Consider the following 27,846-nt stretch of genomic DNA (forward strand, 5'->3'; position numbering starts at 1 on the left):
TTAAACCTGGAAGGCAGAGGTTGCAGTGAGCCAAGATCACGCTGCTGCACTCCAGCCTGGGCAACAGAGTGAGACTCTGTCTCAAAAAGTAAATGATAATAATAAATAATAAATGTCTCAGAAATGAAACATGGCACAGTTTTTTTAGTTGAATAGACACCACTGAATTATGAACTATAAGTTGTTATTTCTTTGTATTAATTGTCCCATCTTGAATGTTCACCACTGGAAAGGATGCACTTTATATTCAAATATAATTCAATAGTGGCTCCCCTGCCACATTAACCCAAATGCTGTATAGGTGAAAAGAAATTGCTGCCATTTTCATCATGCCTGAACCATCATTTCCTCTCAGGAACCCACCACCCTGCCCTCTAACACCATGGCAAACACAGTGCCACTGAGCCTATGTCTGCTTGTCATTTAACACAGTACGATTTTATGATCACTTAGACCATTATATAAAAAAACTACACAGAAAATATAAAACACTTCAGAAATGCAAGTCATTAGCAGTATGTCTTTCTCTAAGATTATTGCCAAGCTGGCCGTTCAACATTTTAGCATTATTTCTTTTTTACAAATAAAACAGTTTAAAATAAGAATTAGAGGGAAAAAGTCAAACCAGGAAAAAAACAATTTTTTTCAAACTGTCTTTTTCATATATATTACACATATAAATATGTGTGTATATACACATAGTGTATCTATACCAAAATAAATTTTACAATCAGCCTTCTTTTATGTCATCTGTATAATTAGAAAAGAATTTCAAGGTTGTTTATTACAAAATTGCTAAGTCTTACTTTATGAGAGTCCTAAACAGAACCTATTGAACTTGGTAATTGACAACAGCCCAGTGAAGTCTTTCAAGGTAATGGAAAGCAATAAACTCTTTCCCCTGAAGTACAAGGGCAGAGTATAATAAAGTCAGAATGAGTCTGGTATGGTTATATTGGGGTACAGGATATCATACAAGATATTAATAGCTAGCTAGAAGGTAAGAACAGAAACCCTGAATTGACAAATCATACAACTACCTATCAAATGAGGTTGAGTAGCATTCAGAAAGCAGAGACAGAGATCCTTGGCAAAATTTTTCTTTTTGTTTGAGACAGAGTCTCACTCTGTCATCCAGGCTGTAGTGCAGTGGTGTGATCTCAGCTCACTGCAACCATTGCCCCCCAGATTCAAGCGATTCTCCTGCCTCAGTCTCCCAAGTAGCTGGGATTGCAAGCGCCCACCACCATGCCTGGCTAATTTTTGTAGTTTTAGTAGAGACAGGGTTTCACCATGATGGCCAGGCTAGTCTCAAACTCCTGACCTCAGGTGATCTATCTGCCTCAGCCTCCCAAAGTGTTGAGATTACAGGCATGAGCCACCATGCCCAGCCAAAATTTTTCTTAAAAAGCTCTAATTTTCCCCTTTCTAGGTTTAAAAAAATTAGTGAGAAATGTATTAAATGTTCAAGAAATAACCCAAAGGAAGCCCTCTAAATGTTCATGAATAGGTAACCAGTAAATTATATAATATACCTATACAATGAAAACAGAAAGTCCTTTAAGTACTGATATGCGATAATATTCTATTTATATTGTGCAGTGAAAAAAGGGGCATATATATAGTATCCTGCCATTTACTTAAAAAGGGGGATAAATATAGATGGATATTTAAATACACTTTCAGATACAATACCTCTGGAAGATTATACAGTAAACTGATATCATTGGTTGTATGTGGGGAGAAGAACTGAATGGTAAAGAGATAGAAATGGAATGGAGTCTTACAATCTTAGTTATCTTTTGGGGAACCATGGGCATATATCACTTATGTAAAAACCTGAATAAAATTTAAATTTAAAAGTTACTCTAATATTCTCCAGATGACTCAATATTACTTCTTTAGATTAAAATTTAATTTCTTATTATACATTGATCATAAGAGTGAACACAATTCTTTTGAGATACGATGTACCACAGAAGTGCCAAAGAATTAGCACCCCATCTCTACTGAAAATACAAAAAATTAGCCGGGCGAGGTGGTAGCTGTAGTCCCAGCTACTCAGGAGGCTGAGGCAGGGGAATGGCGTGAACCCGGGAGGCAGAGCTTGCAGTGAGCAGAGATGGCGCCACTGCACTCCAGCCTGGGCAGCAGAGTGAGACTCCGACTCAAAAAAAAAAAAAAAAAAAAAAGAATTAGCAAGTAATAGTCTACAGAAACCATGTTTCCACTATGGGTATTTAAGCTCCTATGAAAGTCACCAAACAAATGACATTGTCTTTTATGAGCACTTTTGTGGGTGGTGCACATAATGTTCTGCCAAACGGAATTTTTACTTGTGTTCTATTGGAACATGAAGCAGGCAATTAAGGGAAAATACATCATTCTAGCAAAAACATTTTATAAAATGCTCCTTGTTTTTAGAAGAACTTAAAGAAACAATAGCTTTTAAAAACCTGGTTATTTTGGATACAGGATGAATAGATCTTTAAAACCTACCCTTTGGTAAAGCACACGGACCTTCTACAAGTGGGCTGAACAATGTCCAATAGAAGAGCATATCGCAGCAATGACTTTGGTGGTAAAAGATACTGGTTCATGTCAGTGTCATCTTCAAGAAAATCTTTTAGCATTTTCACAGAGAGATCACTATCTTGTTGATTTTTCCTGTGAATTTCTTCTGCAGTTTCAAGCTTAAAAAGAATGGCATCTTTTCCAGAACCCTGTGTGCTGCTATCAAAGCTAATATTTGGTTCAATGTTCTTTTCTTGAATTTTATTTTCTACATCCATTGTATATTTTTGTGGATGTACAGATTCAATTTTGGGGAACTGCATCAGTACCTGGCATTACATAAAAATAAACAAATTGTCAAAAGTTTCATTAAAAATAAGAGAAATTAATAATGTCCAGTCAACATTATGAAAAAAACCTCATTAGTCTTTATGGGGTTGCCATTAAAAGACAGAAATTGTGGTTTACTTGTATTTGCACAAGTTATTACAAGTTATTAATCATACAGCTATATTGTCATCAGGCTACAGATGATTTATTTCATGGATTAGTGTTTACAGTATTTATTAATAAAAACATTCAATAAAGTAATAGAAAGTGTACTGAATATAGATAAATCATACTTGTATCCTATTTGGAAAAGAAGTTTAGAAAGCAACACTAATATTTCCAGAAAACGTGTTTTGGATCAAGTTTTGCCATACTCCTTCATTAAAAAGGAAAAACCGAAACATAGCTATGATCTAAAGGAAAACTAGCAATTAAAAAAAGAAAAGCGCTTTTCACTGTGAAAGGTTATTTCTACTCATGAGTCCCATGGGAAAAACTTGCTTCTGCAAAACATATAACCATGTATAAAGTCCTATTTTGTAAAAGGAAAACCGTTCCAGGAATTTTTAATGATGAAGTCTTTGAAGTCAATGTATAAAATTAATATTAACTTAATACAATGTATAAGGTGCATTAACTCTACATTTGGAATTGGCCACTATGGAAAGGGAGCAATATTAGTATTATGTGATAAGGGGATTGAGGTGACACTACCAATCCCTTATTAGTAGACATGACTTTTGTGTCCTTTCCTATGAAAGTTAAGAAGAGTTTCACTGAAACGCCGAAACTCAGTTATCCATCCCTGTTTTTTGACCTAAGCATGTAAAACTGCTGACATAATTAAAGATTCTATCTGTAGCAATTGAGCATTTTATTCTAGCTTGTACTAATCATTACTATATTTTAATCAATTAAGCTAAATAGCATTGGCTTTAAAGAAAATGCAACCAATGTGTTAAAATACTTGTAAGCCACTTTTAAGATAAAATATTAAATTTTATCAAAAGTCACCAATGGCTTCTATGAGAAAGATAAAATGATAAATGCAAAACAGTCAACAGTCAAAAGGGAACTTATGGGGGAAGGAAGATCACAATACTAATGATAAGTTTTTTAACTCATTTGTTTTCCAATGAGGAAAAGAAAATTTGTTCTGTTTTGTTTTTGTTTTGTTTAAACCAATAAAAGTGGCAAGAGGAAAATGGCCTTGAAGAGGGACCTAGGGCATGGTCTATACTTTAGATTCCATAGGACACAGAGACACTTACACAAAGTATTTCTTGAAAATAAATTAGCAGACTAATATATATTTACAATAAATAAGTCATAACACTCATAATAAAATTCCAATAATAATACCTGACCAGGGGCTTGAAAAGGTAATGGTTCAGACTGAAGCTTTGCAATAAGAAAATACCGTAGCCTTGAATTTGGAATGCCAAGCTGTAAGCAAAGCAAAGCAGTTAGTTACTCTAGAAAATTAAAGAGAGCGGTACTAACTTTAGCAACAAGTTAAACAACAACAACAAAAAACTCATACGAGTCTACACTTAGCTTCTACCAGAGCAAAATTTGCTACGGATTTGTAGAAGACTCCATTGTAGTATATTCTAAACTATTAAGCTGCTACTTTGTACTTTTATTTGAATGAGTTAAAGATTGAAGCTGACAAATATATCTACAAGTCACTTCCATTTTATATTTCCCAGCTAAGACATACTATAGATATTTTTACATTCATTATTGATAATATAGTAATAATTTAAAAATTCAAATATAGCTATTCTTGGCTATTTATTACCTCATTTTGTTAAAAAGGATGATTCACTATGCTTTACAAACTAAAAGGCAATAAATATGAAATAAATTTAAAGAAATCAAATATGTTGCCAATTTCCACAGCTTGTATCTTGAATTTTTATAATGGGTTTTCTATTAATTTCTGGGCAAAGAACAATATAATATGACTAAAGATCACAAGAAACTAACAAGAACAATAAAAAGCTGACAGCAACACTTGCAAAATTCAAATCTGTCAAATAACTTGTCTTATTATGATCAATTATTTAAATTTCTTACCCATGAAATGGAAGCAGTGTTTTCAACTTAATGTTATGTCCCCAAAGCAGTAATTAGGAAGTTACTACATGTTTGTTTTGTTTTCTATTTTGGATTATTTTGAAACATTAACATTATTAATTATTAACATTATTAACACCGAGTTTGGAAATACCAAACTTGACATATTTTAAAATATGCTATCCTTTGCTCTCTAAAAGAAAAATATAGTCTCTCTTTCAAGCTATATAATTTTTTTCATGAAATATGTGTGAATGAATTTATATGCATGCACTCAACTCTTTGGGAAGGAAGACCCATAATCTAAACTATTTTCAGAGTTTACCTATAATATTATCCAAAATAAAGCCATTCTGCTTATTGAATCAAATTTCCTTTGAGAAAAAAAGCCTTTAAATTATAATTTATGTAAGCATTTATAACTGTGGTACCTACAGAGGTTGGAGATAATAGAAACTCTTGGTACTGAAAGCCACAATTTTCTATTGTTTGTATCAAGAGGTCTCTGAAAAGAAGAAAAAAAAAAGCTTTCATTTGTTACTTGGAAAGGTGGTTCTTATTTAAATAATGTACACAAAAACTCTTTTTTTTTTTTTTTTTTTGAGACAGAGTCTCACTCTGTCACCCAGGCTGGAGTACAGTGGCACAATCTCGGCTCACCGCATCCTCCGCCTGCCGGGTTCAAGCAATTCTCTGCCTTAGTCTCCTGAGTAGCTAGGATTACAGGCGCCCACCACCACACCTGGCTAATCTTTTTGTATTTTTAGTAGAGACAGGGTTTCGCCATCTTGGCCAGGCTGGTCTTGAACTCCTGACCTCATGATCCACCAGCTTCGGCCTCCCAAAGTGCTGGGATTACAGGTGTGAGCCACCGCACCCGGTCCACAAAACCTCATTTTAAGTGAAAACTGTAACTTCACTTGATTAGAAAGATAATGACCTACGTTTTTACTAAGTTCAGCACCTGAGAAATAATATTGAATCAAAAGATATAGATAATTCTTTATTACAAATAAATAGAGCTGCCAGATAAATTATCCAAATTGATGAAAGTTAGAATTGCTAATCTAGTGATGATCAATCTGCCATGGGAACTAGAACTCTATCTTCTTCAAGGTAGCCAGTCAGATGGGAGCACTGTTACAGACAGCAGCTGACGCAAGGACTGGGGTGATGCTTTCTCTCCAGCTGAGCCACCATCTGAAAGAATCCCAACACAGGGATTCTTCCTGCATCCAGCTGTAGGGCAGAAAATACTTGCCAACAGGACCAATTCTTACTGAAAACGTTTCCACTTACACAGAAATAAGCACCAATATAAATGGCTAAAATTGAGAAATGCCATTCTTACTAACCACTTACTCCAGAAAAATTCGAAAACATCAAAAGAGAAGAGAATCAGTTGAACAAAACTTTGTAATACTTTATATTATTAGTCAAAATCAACACTGATGAATTTAACATATAAAATGTCAGAATGTATGCACTGGTTTTTAAGATTTTTATTTCACAACAGTTCCTACTATAAGATATACCAAGTCCAAGATGTATGCAAGACAAACACATTTTTTTTACCTTGTAGAAGATACTTCAAAACCTTTAACATTTTCCAAAAGAATATACTTTGGTAATTTTTGTAATCTAAAAAAAAAACACAAACAAATGGAATTCTAAATATCTCATTACTAAGAAGAAAAAGTAAAGAAAATCATTACTGTGGGAAATATGAGGTAAGTAATTTTCTGAACTATTTTTAAAATGGAATTTTATAAGGCTGGAGACAACTTATATTTTATTCATTTTTCCCTTAAACATGGCACACTTGATAAAGTTAACATTTAAAATGTTAATTTCCATTGGAGTTGATCTCAAACATGGGTTCACACAGAGCCTCTGTGGTGACAGCTGAAAGGGCTGCTACTCATATAGAAGGGTGGCTTTAAGGGTTTGCACTTATTTCTAGGCCATGGGTAACAGCATTCACTAACATTAGCACCATTTGCATCAACACTATGAACAGAGGCAGTAGAAGCTAGCTATTAGGCTGTGATTCCCTGTCACTCACTGTGGTGGCAAGCGTGGAATTGTGAAACATTTGCAGTTATTCTATTAGTCATGGTAGGAGAAGATAAATGACATGCACAATATCTCAAGGCAGCATGTATAAATGGCTATACTCTATAAAATGACAAACATCACATTCTTCCAGACCTGGAGTTTCAAATTAAGGGTAAGCTTGTACAGGAACCAAACTTTTTACCTTGGGAGAATATTGAGAATATATAAGAAGCTATTCGTCCTTGAATCAGTCATATCACCCTGCCGGCCAATCCTAAAGGGGTAAAAAAACCACACGCACAAAAAAAGTTTATCAATAATCTGATAAAAAGATGTCAAATCACTTTTTAAGTCAAAACAGATAATAAAAATAAGTTGGTCCTCACAAAAAATAGGGTCATCTTTGTTGTTACAGAGAAAAAAATACATTTATTCATTTAAAAAGAAAAAAGGGGTCCAGGCGCAGTGGATCACACCTGTAATCCCAGCACTTTGGGAGGTGAGGCAGGTGAATCACTTGAGGTCAGGAGTTTGGGACAAGACTGGCTGACATGGTGAAATACTGTCTCTACTAAAAATACAAAAATTAGGCCGAGTGTGGTGGCTCACAGCTGTAATCCCAGCACTTCGGAAGGCTGAGGTGGGCAGAACACTTGAGCCCGGGAGTTCCAGACCAGCCTGGCCAACATGGCAAAACTCCATCTCTACCAAAAATGCAAAAATTAGCCAGGCGTGGTGGGGCACGCCTGTAATCCCACCTACTCAGGAGGCTGAGGCACAAGAATTGCTTGAACCTGGAAGGCAGAGGTTGAAAAGAAAAAAAATCCTTACATACCTAACAAGTACACTTAAAATTTATCTTTATAAAACAATATGACACATGACTTATATTAATCAAAAAAGAACAAGAAGTCAATGCAGAATAAAACCAACTGTTCTCTTAAAATCACTTTGTTTAGAAAACACACACACATATGCTGGCTGACTATACTTTTTGCTCTGCCCTTGGTGGTATAACGAGAGTTCAGATGAATGAGCTGCTGAATGGAGTAGCAACCTGAAGCTAATGGCACTGGTGGCCAATCTAAGACAATCAAAGCAGTAGGTAAAACTAACACAATTTTGTCCAAAGTAAATAGGAGAGACTTAAGCTGAAGGCTAGATTCTCTAAGCAGGAGGTTAGAGTAACTAGGGTCAAAACGAGTCATGTAAACAGGCAGTATTTGGGCTAGCAAGTAGATCCTACAAATAAGATTCACAACATGACCAAAGATAAAGCAGAAATGAAGACTTGAATTGAGCCTGAGCAGCAGGAACAGAGGACCAGGGTTCAAAAGCATCCTATTTATCTTCAGAGTCTTAAATAAGTTACTTGGCATCGTCAGTCAGTTTCCTCACACCTGATGGCAGGACCAAAACCATCAGTGGACCTGAGGTTCAGCTATGGGATTAGACTGGATGTGAACAGACTTCTCAGAAATCTTCAGTTCTTATTCTGTCCTTTCCTGTCAGACTTTCACATGAGGACTACAGAATCAGTTACTCCTGCTATCAGCAGCTGGAGCTGTGCTAAGACAAGGGAGAGATGGGAGTAGGAAAGCTACGGGGCCCTCTGCAGTATTACCTGAGGCTTCACAGAGTTGGAGCTGCATTCTGCTGTGTATAACCTGCTCACTGTACTCCGCAGGCCACACTCTCACACTCTCGTACTCCACTAGAGCCACCCTGAGATGGAATGGCCTCTGTCTGCTCTGATAAACTCCTAATCTACTTCCAGACACAATTCAGACATCACCTCTGAAAGAATTCCCTTCTCTTGGTATGCAGCAAGCCCTTTTCTCCTCTGAACTCCTGTGACACTTTCAGCATTCTTTTATTATATAACTTATAAGATAATTTAAGATAACATTATAAGATAATTATTTGTCAGCCATTCCCATTAGACTATAAGCTCCCAAAAGACAGGAACTACAGCATCAAAAATAATGCCTGGCCAGGCGCGGTGGCTCAAGCCTGTAATCCCAGCACTTTGGGAGGCCGAGACGGGCGGATCACAAGGTTGGGAGATCGAGACCATCCTGGCTAACACGGTGAAACCCCACCTCTACTAAAAAATACAAAAAACTAGCCGGGCGAGGTGGCGGGCGCCTATAGTCCCAGCTACTCGGGAGGCTGAGGCAGGAGAATGGCAGGAACCCAGGAGGCAGAGCTTGCAGTGAGCTGAGATCCCGCCACTGCACTCCAGCCTGGGTGACAGAGCGAGACTCCATCTCAAAAAAAAAAAAAAAAATAATAATAATAATAATAATGCCTGGCTTGTAGGTGAACAATAAATCCTTGGGGAATTCATTTCCTAGAGAATTGTTTAAATAAATCCAAACCTAGATGGAAATTTAGCATTAGAATATTCATTCATTGAATTAGACTGCTTATTACATATGATATTCTACTTAAAATCATGGAATATATAAAATGATTGACAAATCTTGGCTCTGACATTCTTTAATTGTATATCCTTGAGAAAACTAACCTTTCTATGCCCCAGTTTCTCATCTGTAAAATCATTATAACAGCAATGGCTACCCCATAAGCTTGTTAAATTAAATGACATCCTCTGCGTAAGACACTTAGAGGATTACTACTGCTATTATCATTTAAAATAATTCAAAAGACTCTTATTAAAAATATCTAAATGAAGATGAATTAGTCAAGATTTGGTTGAAGATATAATTTCCTGAAACATATAGCCAAATATTTATACATACACACACATATATATAATTTTTTTAATGAAGAGATTATAATGTTGCTATGAAAAGTCAGAATTATTCAATGTACATATGAATTTTAAGAAATGTAAAGTTCACAAGTGCATGCTTAACTAGCTTTTAAATTGTACAATTAAGCAATTTAGGACTTGAATATTTATTGCAGAAATTTACTTTGCTTAATCAGTATTAGAAAGATACTCTTGAATGCTCATTAGTTTAAATGAATTAAGGTAATTTGGGCTGGAAATAAACATTGTGTCTTAGGTAAGTATAAAAGAGGTATCCTACAGTATTGCATATCTACTTTTGACCACATTAATTTGCTCATCTGGTAGCAATTGCTATTTCCTTTGTGATTAATGCTTAATTATAAATATGAATGGGGGCTGGGCACGGTGGCTCCGCCTGTAATCCCAGTACATTGGGAGGTCGAGGTGGGAGGATAGCTTGAGCCCGGGGCTTTCAGGCCAGCCATGGCAACATAATGAGATGCCATCTCTACAAAAAATTTAAAAATTAGCTGGGCATGGCAGTGTATACCTTTAGTCCCAGCTACTCAGAAGGCTGAGGCAGAAGGATTGCTTGAACCTGGGAGATTAAGGCTGCAGGGAGCTGTGATCATGCTACTGTACTGCAGCCTGGGTGACAGAGCAAGACCCTGTCCCAATAATTATTATTTAAAAATAAATACATACAAACATAAGTAGATAAGAAGATTTATGAAAAAATTTCCAAACTATGAAATGCAGCTAATAAACTTCAAAGTGTCCATGCTTGACACTATGGTATGCTTTGATTTAGTAAGTCCTTCAAAAGCACTTTCTCAACACTTGATATGGTTTGGCTGTGTCCCCATCCAAATCTCATCATGAATTTCCACATGTTGTGGGAGGGACCTGGTGGGAGGTAACTGAATCGTGGGGGCAGGTCTCTGCTGTGCTGTTCTTGTGACAGTGAATAAGTCTCATGAGATCTGATGGTTCTATAAAGGGCAGTTTCCCTGCACAACCTCTCTCCCTTTACCTGCTGCCTATGACTTGTTCCTCCTTGCCTTCCGCCATGATTGTGAGGTTTCCCTAGCCACATGGAACTGTAAGTCTAGGAAACCTCTTTTTTTGTAAATTGCCTAGTCTCAGGTATGTCTTTATCAGCAGCATCGAAATGGACCAATACAACATTGAAATATTTATGACACGTACCTTGTGAATGGCTGGCATGGAGGGCTCATTAAAATCATATCAAAAGATAATCTGTCAAACTCTTCGAGTGTAATGCCCTGAGGAATGAACATTTGGGGGAACAAAAACATAAAAACATGGATAGAATGGGGAAGAAGGAAAATACTAACTATAACTAAATATATCAGAAACTGAAACAGTTTATAATACAATGCTTGTCAAATCAACTTTGGTTAACTAACTTCTCAAAACAATACTGTGAAGGAAGTGGGGCAGTAAACTGAAGCTATAAGAAATTAAGTGACTTCCCCCAAGTTCCCAGCACCAGCCCAGAGCTGGAACAATTGTTTCCTGGATCCTAAGCACATCTGGCCTGTATCACGCCTCAAGTGTATCACTGCTGTTTTCTGGAGTAAAACATGGAGAACCTTATTTTATAATTGACAATTTTCATGGGGATGGGGTCTAGGAAATTTTTAAATACCTACCTGTCAATAATGTTCTTTATTTAGCAAATGTGATATGCAGACCAGTCACCATCCCTTTCATATACATCTGTTAATATATTATCAAATGGAAAAGGGCCTAATTCTCAGATAGCCACAAATATTTGCAGTTGTGTGCAATGAACTTCAAATGATTGTTGACAAGATGAATCAAAAGAATTCCTAATGGGCTAACTAGCTGAGAACTGTGCTATGTTTGCTCCCTTTCTATATCTCAGAAGACAAACACAGGGAAGCACACGTCAGGGGTTTGCCAACTCACATTAAGCACTCTCAGTGCACATCTTTAGCTAGAAACTTAAAGAAATCAGTCCAGAATCAAAACCTTCCTAATTATAACCCACTTCTAAGAAGTTCAAGCACATGAATAAAGCAGGAAAAGCTTTACTCTGAATTCTGTAAAGAGTGAGTTAACGTGGGAACATGTCAGTTGTCTCCATTGTATTAACAGTTTGAATGTGCATGTCTTATCAGTTTTTGATCATAGGATTTTAAATAATTACAGATACATCTGTGAAAATGAAATCAAAATTAGATTTTGAAAATTTCCTAAAGCACTTCTCGACTCCGCAGTGCTAAGGAAAGCAATCTGAAAATTCTATACTGAGCAGTCAGCCAGAACACACGGGGCAGGGTATTAGCACATCGCATTCAAGTTCAACAGCCTGTATATACAGGGCCATTATGATAAGCAACTGGACATGGAATGATAACAGCTAAATTCCTAAAACTAAAGTAAAAATAAAACAACAATCTCTCATAGCAATTATTCCAGTGGCATCCTATGTCTAGAATCAAAAGGAAGTAAACAGAGTCAATGTCTCTAATACAGCTAGCCACTAAAAAAGTTACAGCTTTAACAGATTCTTTTTTTATATATACATACTTTAAGTTCTAGGGTACATGTGCACAACATGCAGGTTTGTTACATATGTATACATGTGCCATGTTGGTGTGCTGCACCCATTAAAACTCATCATTTACATTAGGTATTTCTCCTAATGCTATCCCTCCCCCACCCCTCCACCCCATGACAGGACCCAGTGTGTGATGTTCCCCACCCTGTGTCCAAGTGTTCTCATTGTTCAATTCCCACCTATGAGTAAGAACATGCGGTGTTTGGTTTTCTGTCCTTGTGATAGTTTGCTCAGAATGATCGTTTCCAGCTTCATCCATGTTCCTGCAAAGGACATGAACTCATCCTTTTTTATGGCTGCACAGTATTCCATGGTGTGTATGTGCCACATTTTCTTAATCCAGTCTATCATTGATGGACATTTGAGTTGGTTCCAAGTCTTTGCTATTGTGAATAGTGCCGCAAGAAACATACGTGTGTATGTGTCTTTATGACAGCATGATTTATAATCCTTTGGGTATGTGCTCAGTAATGGGATGGCTGGGTCAAATGGTATTTCTAGTTCTAGATCCTTGAGGAATCGTCACACTGTTTTTCACAATGGTTTAACTAGTTTACAGTCCCACCAACAGTGTAAAAGTGTTCCTGTTTCTCCACGTCCTCTCCAGCACCCGTTGTTTCCTGACTTTTTAATGATCGCCATTCTAACTGGTGTGAGATGGTATCTCATTGTGGTTTTGATTTGCATTTCTCTGATGGCCAGTGATGATGATCATTTTTTGAAAATAGTGATTTTTTAATAGTGTAGGCCAACTAATAAGGCAATTAGGCAAAAATTCATCACTAAATTGAACCATTCACAACTTATTTAACCTGGTATTCTAGGTCAATGAAAATGTATTTGGATTAAATAAAGCAGTCATGGAAATACACAGGTTATCTTTAATGACTAAATATTTTAAAGCCAATGGAAATTGACTTTTTACATTATATGACTATACAAGTTAAGGAAAACACTTTTGCTTTCAGACAATATTAGATCAGGTCAGTGTGCTAACATTGTTCATCCCGTGTTGACTGGCAGGTGTATATGTCCCTCTGCCTGCCTTCTTGCTTATTTTCTCAGAAAGTTTCCTGGCTATTCTTAAACTTAATTTTCATTTGAACTTTAGGAAGAACTTGGCAGATTAGAAAACAACAACTTTTGACTATTTTATTGAAGTTTTAGTGAAAGAGAGCCAATATTTTTACAATATTCAGCCATCCTATCCAAAACCACAGTACGCTTTCATCATTTTCAAGTCTCTTTAACCTCCATATGAATTAGATTTCTTGTTATATAGATTCTTGTGTCATTACTAAAATAGGAACTTTCTCCTATTATGTTTCCTAGTAGGTTTCTGTTTGTATATAGTATGCAATAGGTTAGCATATTTTTGTAGCCAGCCTCCTTATTAAAGCACTAAGTATTCCTCAGATACTATTTTTGCTTAACTTGTTAGTGTTTTCTGGCATATTCAATCACATTTTTAAATCTCTACTTCTATTTATATGATATTTCTCTGTGTAAGTGCATTAGCTAACAGTTCCACAACAATATCAAGTAGTCGTGCTAATGGTGGACATCCTTGTCTTTTTATTATTTTAGTGAGAATACTTTTAAAGTTTCACCATTTGGTATGTTACTGGGTTTAGATGTGTGTGTGTGTGTGTGTGTGTGTGTGTGTGTGTGTATGTGCAGTCAAGGTCTCGGGCAACCAGGCCAGCAGTTATGCTCTCGGAACATTTGCATACTTAGTCCCAGAGCCTTCATTCCGAGGTCTCCTTATCTGAGGCCTCGAGCAGAACTTCTCTGCCAAGGCCTCCTTGTTTGGGGAGGTGTGGGAAACCCTGAAGACCCTGACAACACTTGAAGAGTGTGCCACCCTGACTCAGTCCCCAGCACTTTTCCACTACTAACCCTCCCTGCTTGCCCTTCCCTTAAGGCCAAGGATTCCCTCAACAGTGAGAGGGCCCTCACATCTACACAGATCCATGGGCAAATGGAACCGGGAGAGTGGCGTTGTCTCTGCATTTAGATTCTTGCCAGTGACACCACCGTAAGTGAGTGAAGGCTTAACTCCTTTGTTTTTGGCTTGTTGCCTTAATTAGCTACTTTGATGCTCTGACAGCTGAGCTTTCTCTTTTCCAGCTCTGCTGAGACCCTGACAGTAATAACACTGAATAATGTCCTAAAAAATTGATAGCTTCATTTATCTGCAAAGACATATTTTTTGTGTCTCACTGCCTCTTCCCACTCCAATTGCATTATTACTTCTACACTGCAAAGCTTTACAACATTTTCACCTATTTTCTAACCATAGTTTTCCTCCTAACATGGCAGCTTCATTCCTGGGTTTTCTACTTAGATTCATCTCTTGCTTAGCTAGATTAAGTGATGGAGTCATCTGTTCCAGAAGGGCTCATGGATGTTATATTGTAAGTTTCATTTTAGGAAAATTTTTATCTATTTTTACTAAGAGTTTTTGTTCCACTGGAGTCATTCTCTTCTTCAGAGGCATTAATGATATTTATCATGGATCACTCTGTCTTCGGTAGATAGCATTTACTCTACAGTATGTAACTGGAGAAAGTGAAGAAAGAGATCAGAGATTGTTTTTGAAGCAATAATAGTCAAAGCCCCCAAATTTGATGAAAATTATAAATAAGAAAAGCACCACAAGGTCCAAGCACTACAAATAAAGAAAAACATAAAAAGCACATCAAAATAAAACTTTTCAAAACATGTGATAAAGATAAAATCTTAAATGTAGACAGAGAAAGACACAATATATTAAGAGGAATGAAAACAGAAATTATTACAGACCTTAAGTCAGAAATTAAGCAACCCAGCTAACACTGGAAAGTATTAAAAGAAAACAAACAGATTTTTACAAAAATATCTTTCAAAATGAATGGAATCAGAGATTCAGTGGGCCAGGCACAGTGGCTCATGCCTGCAATCCCAGCACTTTGAGAGGCTGATGTGGGAGGATCAGTTGAGCCCAAGAGTTTGAGACCAGCCTGGGCGACACAGTGAGACCCTGTCTCTCCAAAACAGAAAAAAAAAATCCGTAAAAAATTATATTTCACAATGAAGACAAAATAAAACACTTTTTTACTCAAAAGTACCAAGGTAATTTGTCCCTTTCTATATATACCCAACAAGAGACACTAAAGAAGGTTTTTCAGGAAGAAGAAAAATTATATCACATGCAAACTTTGATCTAAAACACAAGGATAAAAAGTGCTGAGGCATGGTACAGTGGTTCACGCCTGTAATCCAGCACTTTGGGAGACCAAGGCGGGTGGATCATGAGGTCAGGAGATCGAGACTACCTTGGCTAACACAGTGAAACCCCGTCTCTACTAAAAATACAAAAAATAGCCGGGTGTGGTGGCAGGTGCCTGTAGTCCCAGCTAATCAGGAGACTGAGGCACGAGAATGGCGTGAATCTGGGAAGCGGAGCTTGCAGTAAGCTGAGATCAGGCCACTGCACTCCAGCCTGGGCGACAGAGCAAGACTCTGTCTCAAAAAAAAAAAAAAAAAAAAAAAAAAAAAAAAAGCTGAAAATTGTAGATATATAGATAAATGTAAAAGACTTTTTGTGCTTTTTAAAAGTTCTGTAATAGATATTTGACTACTTAATCCAAAAAATAGTAACAATGTATGTTGGTGGCTATAACATTTTTAGCAGTAAAATGCAAGACAAAATATCAAAATAGACCAGTAGGGGAAATTGGAGGTATACTGTGAAAATTTAAACATAAAGTGGTATAATGTTATTTGAAGGTGGGCTTCCACAAGTAATAGATGCATATTGTAAACCCTAGAGAATCCAATAAGAAAAAAAAAACAAAGATAGATATAGATATGTAGATATTTTAAAAGAAATTTCAGTTTACATTGAATAAATACTATGACTAATTATCTTAAAAAAGACATCAGTGAAGAATAACGAATTTTTTAAAAATCCAAATAGGCAAGAAAAGAGGGAAAAAGAAACAAAAGACAGATTAGAGAAAAAGAAAACAAGTAACAAGGTAGTTAAATTAAGCTCGACCATATTCTAACAAGATTAAATGTAAATGTTACAAAACTCCAATTGAAAGGCAGAGATTGTAAGACTGAATAAGAAAAAAGATCCAACTATATTCTGTCTACAATAAGCCTAACTTAAATATAAAAATATAATTAGGATAAAATTAAAAGGATGAAAGTATATGTGCAAACAAACACTTTCAAATAGATAGCCTCAATAACCTTATAGCAATTTGAAAAATTAAATTCATAAACACCTTCCCAAAGGAAAAAAAAAAAAAAAAAAAACTCCAGGACCAAAAGGCTTTACTAACAAAATTCTATCAAACGTTTATTGAGGAACTAATATCTCTTCCTCACAAACTCTTCCAGAAAATATGACCCTACTATTATTCTAATACTGAAACCATACTAAAACATTATGAAGAAAACACACAAAAAAATGCAGGTAAATGCAAAAACTCTTAATAAAATATTAGCAAACTGGATCCAGTACTACATTAAAAAGATGATTCATCATGACTAAGTAGGATTTATTCCAGGAACTGCAAGATTGATTTAATATTCAAAAAAGTAATTAATATAGTTACCATATTAAAGCATTAAAATGAAAAATAATATAGTCACATCAAAAGATTCAAAAAACACATTTGAGAAAATTCAACACCAATTCATAATAAAAATTCTCAGAAATCAGATGTTAAGGAACTTTCTTAACCTGATAATAGGCATCTACAAAAAACTTTAACATCATACTAAATGACAAATGACTAAATACTACACTCCTAACATCTGGAAAAAAGCAAAGATATCCACTTTAACCCTTTTTAGTTAACATTGTACAACAGATCCCAGACAATGCAATAAGATAAGAAAAAAAAAGTCACAAATTGAAAGGGAAAAGTAAAATTGTCTTTCAAACAATATAATTGCATATGGAGAAAATCCTTTAAAAATTCATTTTTGCCAGTGAGACTAATACGTGAATATAGAAGCCACAGGATACAAAGCAATAAACAAAAATAAGTATATTTTTATATGCTAGCAACAAACAATTGGAAAATGAATTTCAAAAAGACTCACCTGTAATAGCACCAAACCCCACAAATATTTAGGGAAAATTAACCAACATATGTGTGAGACTTATACACTAAGTATTAGAAAACATTGCTGATAAAAACTAAAGAAGACCTGAATAAAAGGAGATACCATATCTGTGCACTGGAAGACTCCATTTTATTAGGATGTCAGTTCTCCCAAAATGAATCAGTGCAATTTCAATCAGTTTTTTTTTTTTTTTTAGAAATTGGCAAGCTGATCCTAATATTTACACAGAAATGTAAAGAATAGTGCAGCCAAATTAACCTAGAAAAAGAGAAACAAAAGTTCAAGAACATAACACTGCCTGAATTCAATATATACTATAAAGCTACAGCAATCAAAACAGTGTTATTGGTATAATAATAAACATAAATATGGCCGGGCGCGGTGGCTCACACCTGTAATCCCAGCACTTTGGGAGGCCGAGGCGGGTGGATCACGAGGTCGGGAGATCGAGACCATCCTGGCTAACACGGTGAAACCCCATCTCTACTAAAAATACAAAAAATTAGCCGGGCGAGGTGGCGGGCACCTGTAGTCCCAGCTACTCGGAGGCTGAGGCAGGAGAATGGCGTGAACCCGGGAGGTGGAGCTTGCAGTGAGCCGAGATCGCGCCACTGCACTCCAGCCTGGGCGACAAAGCAAGACTCCGTCTCAAAAAAAAAAACAAAAAAACCAAAAAAAAAAAAAAACATAAATACTACTGAAGACAGAGTTCAGAAATAGACCACACATACATGATTTTTTAACATAAAGGCATCAAAGAAATTGATTAGGGAAAGGACATTCTTTTCAGTAAATGGTTCTGGGACAACATTATGTCCCCTTGTAAGAAAACAAATAAATCTTGACCCATACCTCACAATCTACACAAAAAGTAACTTTAAATGTTCAAAGACCTAAATGTAAAACTAAAACTATAAAATTTCAGAAAACAGGAGAAAACTTGAGTAAGCAAAGATTCCTTAGGACACAAAAAACATGTCCTCTACAAGAAAAAACAAAAATGGTAACGTCTGTGTTTTGACAGACATAGTTAAGGAAATAAAAAGAGAAGCTACAGAATTGGAGAAGATATTTGGTATGCATATTTCTGACAACTTAAATCCAGAAAAGATAAACAACTCTCACAATTAAATAATAATAATACAAACACCCAAATAATAAAAATTGGGCAAGAAATTTATTGACAGAGAAGATATACAAATTGCCAATAAGCACACAAAAAGATACTCAACCTCATTAGTCATCAGGGAAATGCGAATTAAAAACCATAATACCACTACATGCTCACTAAAATGGCTAAAATTCAAAAGACCAGCAATATCAAGTGCTCGCAAGGATGTGAAATTTCTCAGTTAAACATTAATAGTGACAATGTAAAATGGTAAAAACACTTCAAAAACTTGGAAAATTTGGTATTTTCTCATAAAGTTTAATAAATGTAGGTATTTATCCACAATAAAGGAAAACTAAGATCCACACAGATTTGTACATAAATGTTCACTGCAACTTTACTTGTAATGGTAAAAAACTAGAAATGATTTAAATGTCTATAATAATGTGAATAGAGACACGTATTGTAGTATATGATATTCTATTGTACAAAATATTACTCAACAATAAAAAAGAGCAAACTACTGATATACAACAAAATATGATGAATTCCAAAACCATCAACACTAAACAAAAGCAGTTCCACTCAAAAGAATTACACTCTTATGATTTTATTTGTGATATACTAGAAAGGGAAAACTTAATCCATAATGAAAAGAAAGCAGATCCATCGTCGCCTGGGTTGAGGTTGGAGACTGACGGAAATGTGGCACTAAGAACAACTTAGCATGATGGAAATGTTCTAAGTCTTGATTGTGGTGGTGGTAGTTACACAGTTGATGATTGAGTCGAAACTCAAACTGCCCACTTAAAATTACATACAATAAACTACATGTTTATTGCATGTAAATTATGGCTTCATGAGAAAATTTGTTTGTAAAATTTTCCATGATAAATTAGGAGAAAAAACACAATTTCTTTCTTTCTTTTTTTTTTTTTTTTTTTTGAGACAAAATCGCCCAGGCTAGAGTACAGAGACGCGATCTTGGCTCACCGCAACCTCCGTCTCCCAGGTTCAAGGATTCTCCTGCCTCAGCCTCCTGAGTAGCTGGGACTACAGGCTTATGCCACCACAGCTGGTTAATTTTTGTATTTTCAGTCGAGACCAGGTTTCACTATGTCAGCCAGGCTGGTCTACGAACTCCTGACCCCGTGATCCACCTGCTTCGGCCTCCCAAAGTGCTGGGATTACAGGCGTGAGCCACGGCGCCTGGCCAATTTCACATTATTTTAAAAATAACTCAACATAAATCAGTGTTTCAATACTTGTGCTGAAGTCACCACAGGTGAAAAAGGTTAACCTTGATAGGTTTGCTAAAATAAGAAGGATTCAGTAAAACCCAGTGATTTTCTCCCTTGTTCTTACTGCATACTATATATACTATATAAGTATTTAATATAAGTAAATACTTTTTTGAAGTTTGATATCACCACAGAACAAGAATTTAGAAGTCAAGCATATCCTTACATTTCAATTATTTCTCTGAGAGACCAAAATATTGATCTCCCTCTCTATAGCTGGACATTTTTTTTTTGAGACGGAGTCTCGCTCAGTCGCCCAGGCTGGAGTGCAGTGGCGCGATCTCGGCTCACTGCAAGCTCCGCCTCCTGGGTTCACGCCATTCTCCTGCCTCAGCCTCCCGAGTAGCTGGGACTACAGGCGCCCGCCACCACACCCGGCTAATTTTTTGTATTTTTAGTAGAGACGGGGTTTCACCGTGTTAGCCAAGATGGTCTCTATCTCCTGACCTTGTGATCCATCCGTCTCGGCCTCCCAAAGTGCTGGGATTACAGGCGTGAGCCACCGCGCCCGGCCGCTGGACATTTTTTTTAAAGCATGCTATCTTCTGATAGGATATAAAATGTTAATTCCCTTCTCCTGAACTCTTAAATTTATATATGCTTTATCTTCCAATTAAGCCACCAGAAACCAGTATTTGCCAGTGTTTTTCAATCACATTTCCCTTGCTACATACTTATTAAAACAATGACAATTACTCACTTCAATTGTCTTGGCAAGTAACTGTGTGTGAGGAAAATTATACTTGTATACTTCATTAGCGACAGTGTTGACATCAACGGCAGCCACCACTTGTGCAGGTATACAGCTTTCTGTAATGACAAATGGAGTATCTTGAAAAGAAAAGTCCCTAAGTTCATTATAGAAAGAAATCAAAATAGCAGAATTTAGTAATCCATTTCCTTACTTCCTCATGCATTAGCCTGATCTCAGACTGTCAATGGAAGGTCAGCCCGGGGAAGCCAGGCATGAAGTGAAATATTTGGACGTGGACTTCTGGTTCATTTATCTAAACAGCATTCCAATGCTAAAGATAAGATTTAAATATTTTAGTCTTACCTCTTATATTTGCTTTCCTCCCTCATTAAGAGACACACTTATAAGTCAAATAGAAAGTTTTCCTAAGTTAAACCAAAAATTGAAAAGTGAGGCATATTCTAAAAGCCCTATGATTTGGAACTTTATATAAATAAATTACCATTTGTCCTGTACCTTCTCACATTAATACAAAGCTGCTTCACAGTACCATTGAAAATGCTTTAAGTTTTTTCTTTTTTTTAGTAACAGCTTTATTGAGATGTAATTCACATTTGACAAAATTCACCCAATTAAAGCTTACATAAGTTTTTAAATGAGATGAACAATTAATTGGTATCCAAATGTAAATGGTTCATTTACCAACATCTTAAATGTTGACAGACCAGGAGACAATATAAGAAGAATAAGGGAAACAATTATAAAGGAATGTCTTCACTGCCCTTCTGTCTTGCTGGTGAAGAAAAGCATTTTCAAAATGTTTTCAGATTCAGAGAATTCTAGCATATTCTTTAATGTTAATCAGAATTGAAACTCCACAATTGCAGCCATAGCTATATTTTAAAATGACCACCCTCTTTCCCCAAACATGTATAAAACCAATTATGTGCATGCCCTGACCCAAGTCAGGAAAAAGTGTGAAGTTTTAAAAATAAAAGTATTTGAGACTTAAGAAAATCATCAGAGAAAACAATACAATATTATGTAGTAGTTCCAAGTAGCCATTTCTTTAACACCATTAGCTGCTTAATAGTTAGCTGCTTAGCTTAGCCCAAATATCAAAAAAGGAAAAAAGAAAAAAAAAAGAATGGTGTGAGAAACTAGGACTCATGCAGCAGACACCCGGAAATAAAAGCAGACCACAGGAGACAGGGCAAGGAGAAAGGTTCACATACACTCAGAAAACAATCATAACCTTCCACTGAGGCCTAGAAGAGATGAAGCCAGGAAGAAAAGAAAGGCACAAATGTCCCCAAGGATTTATACTAAATGGCTGCTAGGCTCAAGACACTCAGCTAGGACCAGTTATCCCCGAGGTATCCTGCTGAAAAGTAAGATTCCCTGTGTGCTGCAAACTTGGTGGTCTAATTAGTAATGCCATAGACAGCTGCCTCTTCTGCATTTAAGTGTAGTAACTAGTTACTGGCCTTAGTATAAAATAAATTTAAGGTTATAAATCATATCTGTTAAAGTCATCAGATCTTGAAATACAAATCAAGAAGGCTTCTAAACAACAGAAAATACTAATATATAAGGATCAATTTGCAAAATCACAAAACTATCATAATTCAAGTCAAGAATTAAGCTACTACTAATCACTGTAAGAGAGCTGACAATTAAATAGACTTCATTGTACTATTTTACTGTTTTGTTAAATATGTTCTAATCAGCATGATGTAGCCTGCTTGTATTTCCACTATATATGAAGCAAACTGGGATTGCCTGACGTTGGTTAATAGGACTTTTATCTTTTTTTCAGGTTGAGTGAAAATGTACAGTGATGTGCTGAATCTGTACTATAATCAATAATTAATTTTATGTTCTTGTGTTATATGCCTGGAGGTCACAAAAACTGACAAAAATCAACTGCCAAATGAGTGTTTCATATAGTGATCCAAAAACTGATGAACTGAAAGTTCTTTCTCAGGAAAGAATAGATTTTCAAAGCCAATAAGCCCATGCACTGCTTGCATGCATTGATGCACATATTTTAGACTGTTATAAAATTAGGACTTACTGCATAACTTAAAAAGTTATTTCCACTAAGAGAAATGGATATACTAACATATTACTGACACTAATTCAACTTGCCTTCTCAAAATAGAATTGGGGGGCAGTTACTGTTTCTAAGGAAAAGGTTAAACTTATAGATAAGTTTTAAAAAGCAAATCTGTCAATTCTGTCAAAATTTTAACTTGAGCTCCAAAGACAAGTTGTCTTGATATTTCTTAGTATACGGTTTAAATCTATAATCTCCCAAATTCTTTACTTTTAAGTCACTATATAGATTTTGAAAATGTATAATTAAAAATATCAAAGTGAACATAATTCTATAGAATTTTGCCTATGTGAGCTCCATCACTTGAGTGATCCAAGAGTAATAATTCTCAAACAGGAGGCAGAATTTGGGAAAGGGATTTGTGAATATCTTCTCATTGAAATAGAGGAAGAGGATGTGTTTTCAGTACTTTGACATATTACTTTGCCTAGACTTTATTCATGATATTTCAGTTATTATTCAGGATTTCATATTTATTAACAGGAAGCCTGACTTAAAAAAAAAAAAAAAAAAAAAAAAAAAAAAAAAGGTGAGATATCCTACTTAGAGAAACATAATTATTTTATTTTATTTATTTATTTATTTATTTATTTATTTATTTATTTATTGAGAGAGCGTCTCACTCTGTTGCCCAGGCTGGAGTTCAGTGGCGTGATCTTGGCTCACTGCAACCTCACCTCCCAGGTTCAAGCAATTTGATTCTCCTGCCTCAGTCTCCAGAGTAACAGAAACTACAGGCACATGCCACCACACCCAGCTAATTTTCATATTTTTAGTAGAGACAGGGTTTCACCATGCTAGCCAGGCCGGTCTCGAACTCCTGACCTCAAGTGATATGCCTGCCTCAGATTTCCAAAGTGCTGGGATTACAGGCATGAGCCACCATGCTTGGCTGAGAAACACAATACAAATTATTTTAAAAGGTTGTCAGATTGGCTCTGTAAGGAATACATAAGGACATCACGCTTCCATTTATATGAGGACTAAATTTAAAAGGTAGATTTAGTTATTTCCAGAGAGACTTCTAGGTGAGATGTTAGAAATGTCACTGAGGATACATACATAATTCTTGCTTTCAATATGCTTATTACCAAAATAGACAAGAAACACACACACACACACACACACACACACACGAATAGCAATACTTTCCTTTCTTTTTCTGATGATTCTTTCTGGAAAAGCTGCAGGGAAGAACTTTTGGTTGGTAGTAGTGAAAAGCTTTGCAAGTTCACACTTTTCTTGACTTTCCTAACCAAATAAATCAAAAAATTTAACTGTTCTTGTGTAGTTATTAATATGGGGAAAAAATCAATATTTACAAAATGTAAATACAAATGTAAAAAATGTAATTGTAAAGATATTATGCTAGATAATATAATGCAGTTTGGAGTTTTGAGGAGGACCTTGAGAAAGAAAATTAAGGCATAACTAGTCCACTCTGAAATAAGGAAAGACATTTTTAAAATTCTGTTCCTTCTTTATTATTTATTTTCTTTTTTTTTTTTTTTTTTTTTTTTGAGACTGAGTCTGGCTCTGTCGCCCAGGCTGGAGTGCGGTGGCCAGATCTCAGCTCACTGCAAGCTCCGCCTCCCGGGTTCACGCCATTCTCCTGCCTCAGCCTCCCGAGTAGCTGGGACCACAGGCGCCCGCCACTTCGCCCGGCTAGTTTTTTGTATTTTTTAGTAGAGACGGGGTTTCACCGTGTTAGCCAGGATGGTCTCGATCTCCTGACCTCGTGATCCACCCGTCTCGGCCTCCCAAAGTGCTGGGATTACAGGCTTGAGCCACCGCGCCCGGCCTATTATTTATTTTCTAATATATATCTCATATAGGTGAGTAACTACTGAATTACTCATTATACTCATACCTGAGACATTTAATCAGGTATGTTAACACTGACATCTAGTTGTAAGATGAAATATCGGTTGAATACATCCAATGTCCTTTCATTCAAAGTGCTGGCTCAGTTAGGAATAAAAGTACTAAAGAACGTACAGACCTATAAGGATCTGAACTTAATATTGCTGCCAAATGTTTTATCACTACTAGTAAAGTATACTGCTTGGTTCTTTTTAAAAGTTCTTGCACTTTGCTGGGTGAGGTGGCTCACACCTGTAATCCCAGCACTCTGGGAGGTCAAGGAGGGTGCATAATTTGAGGTCAGGAGTTTGAGATCAGCCTGGCCAACATAGTGAAACTCCATCTCTACCAAAAATACAAAAATTCGCCGGGCATGGTGGCACACGCCTATAATCCCAGCTACTTGGGAGGCTGAAGCAGGAGAATCGCTTGAACCCAGGAGGCGGAGGGTGCAGTGAGCTGAGATTGCGCCATTGCACTCCAGCCTAGATGACAGAGCGAGACTCCGTCTCGGGGAAGGAAAAAAAAAAAACAGTTCTTGCATTTTAAAAATTGCTGATAAATTATTTCCAAGAATAAAATAAAAAATACATTAAAAATATTTTTCAAACATCCAATTTCCTTAGAAAGTTTCCACAGAAGTTCAGCTAATAGTCAAAAAACAAAAAATTTACTTTGTGTCAAGACATACCTTAGATTATTATTGCTACTAATACCTGACTAAATATAAGAGACCACCAGCCAAAATATGGATAAGAACTGCTGAAGACCTATGAAATTTATCGGGGGGAACGCCACCCCCGATATTTACTGTGGGTTCTTTTCTATTTCCTAGGCATCCCGGCTGCTTTGAGAAATGAAGGGAAAGAGTATGAGAGAGAAATTTTAAAGCTGGGTATCCGAGGGAGACATCACACGTCGGTAGGTTCCGTGATACTCCCCGAGCCGTAAAACCAGCAAGTTTTTATTAGTGATTTTCAAAAGGGGAGCGAGTGCATGAATAGGGTGTGGGTCACAGAGATCACATGCTTCACAAGGTAATAAAATATCACAAAGCAAGTGGAGGCAGGGTGAGATCACAGGACCACAGGATGGGGTGAAATTAAAATTGCTAATGAAGTTTCAGGCACACATTGTCATTGATAACATCTTATCAGGAAACAGGGTTTGAAAGCAGACAACCTGTCTGACCAAAATTTATTAGGCGGGAATTTCCTCGTCCTGATAAGCCTGGGAGCGCTACAGTAGACCGAGGCTTATTTCATCCCTTCGGCTTCGACCGTAAAAAGCGGTCGCCTTAAGGGGGCCATCTATAGACCAACCCTCAGGTCACATTCTCTTTCTCAGGGCTGTTCCTTGCTGAAAAAAATAATTTAGCGATATTTCTCCTATTTGCTTTTGAAAGAAGAGAAATATGGCTCTGCTCCGCCTGGCTCACTGGCAGTCAGGCTCCAAGTCATATCTCCCTTGTTCCCTGAAGATTGCTGTTATCCTGTTCTTTTTTCAAGGTGCCCAGATTTCATATTGTTCAAACACACATGCTCTACAAACAATTTGTGCAGTTAACGCAATCATCACAGGGTCCTGAGGTGACATTCATCCTCCTCAGCTTACGAAGATGACGGGATTAAGAGATTAAAGACAGGCATAGGAAATCACAAGAATATTGATTGGGGAAGTGGTAAGTGTCCATGAAATCTTCACAATGTATGTTCAGAGATACAGTAAAGACAGGTGTAAGAAATTATAAAAGTATTAATTTGGGGAACTAATAAATGTCCATGAAATCTTCACAGTTTATGTTCTTCTGACATGGCTTCAGCTGGTCCCTCTGTTCGGGGTCCCTGACTTCCCGCAACAGAAATTATCACATCCTTGACACTGTATCTTAGGAGAATTTATTTTTCAACAAAATACCAAAAGACACACCAGAGCCAGAGAAGTGGTGTAAGAGAGAAATATGGCAAATTAATGTAAAAAAAAAGGAGCACACTGAAGGAATTTACATGGAATGGAAAATAAAGATGTCGGCCGGGCGCGGTGGCTCAAGCCTGTAATCCCAGCACTTTGGGAGGCCGAGACGGGTGGATGACGAGGTCAGGAGATCGAGACCATCCTGGCTAACACGGTGAAACCCCGTCTCTACTAAAAAATACAAAAAACTAGCCGGGCGAGGTGGCGGGCGACTGTAGTCCCAGCTACTCGGGAGGCTGAGGCAGGAGAATGGCGTGAACTCGGGAGGCGGAGCTTGCAGTGAGCTGAGATCCGGCCACTGCACTCCAGCCTGGGCGACAGAGTGAGACTCCATCTCAAAAAAAAAAGAAAATAAAGATGTCATGTCAGATAATATAATGCAATTTGGAGTTTTGAGGAGGACCTTGAGAAAGAAAATTAAGGCATAAGTAATCTTTCTGGTACGTCTCTAGGAAAGTCTATTTAAAGTCATGTTGATGTCATGAGATAGCTAATACAGCTTCCCCAGCCCCTCAACCCCTAACCTCGCACCAGCCCTGAAGCTTGCCTCAGCAGAAGAGAAGAGAAAAAGCAATTTAGTTATCCACTTTCAGCAGGTGCTACAGAAAGGCCACATAGTCCAGCATTACCCTTAGTCCTGAGGATGCAGGGACCTCAAGTTCCAGGGGCATAAACTGGTCTCTAAAGAATATAGGTAACAAATGCCTAGGATATAGTAGATGCTCAATAATTATTAAAATTCATATTCACTGCTTGGCATTTATCTGGAATATTATAGATTAAATAGATAAAATAATAATGATAATGATTATTCTAATTAAAATTCAAAAATCAAAATTAAAACAATCGTTATCATTTTTAAGGTTAGAAAATTAGACCAGTGAGAAAAGCTTAAGACTCATACTGTTCATCTGGCAGATGAACTACAGGAGAAATATTTTTGAAAGAGTTCCGAGTAATGTAGGAAGAGATCTTCACAAATGACAAAAACTAGCTGATTCTAATCTCTACAAAAAAAAAGGAAAAACAGAAAACGGGCTAAAATTTAATCCCATTGATGGGAAAAGCTTTCCTGACCTTGCTATCAAACCCTAGAATGAAAGAGAAATTGGAGGGATTGGGGAAAGGATTTTTTTAAGACAGGGCAAAAAAATTTTCTTCCCAGGATATTTATTACTCATTTTATCCAATGTGGAGGAAGATAGTCCCACTAAAGCAAACCTCTAAAGATACTTTCTACCCCTAATACTCTATGAGCATTTAGGTAAGAAGGGTAGGTCTTCAGATCATCTTTTACTACC

The 27,846-nt window shown here is 36.6% G+C and overlaps 1 protein-coding gene across 4 annotated transcripts in view; it reads right to left on the bottom strand.

Moving 5' to 3' along the window:
* The window catches only part of TRDMT1 (tRNA aspartic acid methyltransferase 1), a 687,969-nt gene that overhangs the window by 12,595 nt on the left and 647,528 nt on the right, over positions 1-27,846 (bottom strand). The window contains exons 3-9 of one of the 4 annotated variants that reach the window (XM_050805403.1): positions 20,596-20,705; positions 10,955-11,031; positions 7,187-7,258; positions 6,502-6,567; positions 5,362-5,431; positions 4,207-4,290; positions 2,500-2,843 (exon numbers count right to left, since the gene is read on the bottom strand). In XM_050805403.1, coding sequence (XP_050661360.1) covers positions 2,500-2,843; positions 4,207-4,290; positions 5,362-5,431; positions 6,502-6,567; positions 7,187-7,258; positions 10,955-11,031; positions 20,596-20,705 — 823 coding nt within the window. Of the gene's footprint in view, positions 1-2,499; positions 2,844-4,206; positions 4,291-5,361; positions 5,432-6,501; positions 6,568-7,186; positions 7,259-10,954; positions 11,032-17,585; positions 17,701-20,595; positions 20,706-27,846 lie in introns of those variants that run through there. The other 3 variants (XM_050805404.1, XM_050805405.1, XM_050805406.1) reach the window with 3 other exon arrangements.

Source organism: Macaca thibetana, chromosome 9 (assembly GCF_024542745.1).
Source record: "Macaca thibetana thibetana isolate TM-01 chromosome 9, ASM2454274v1, whole genome shotgun sequence".
NCBI lineage: Eukaryota > Metazoa > Chordata > Mammalia > Primates > Cercopithecidae > Macaca > Macaca thibetana.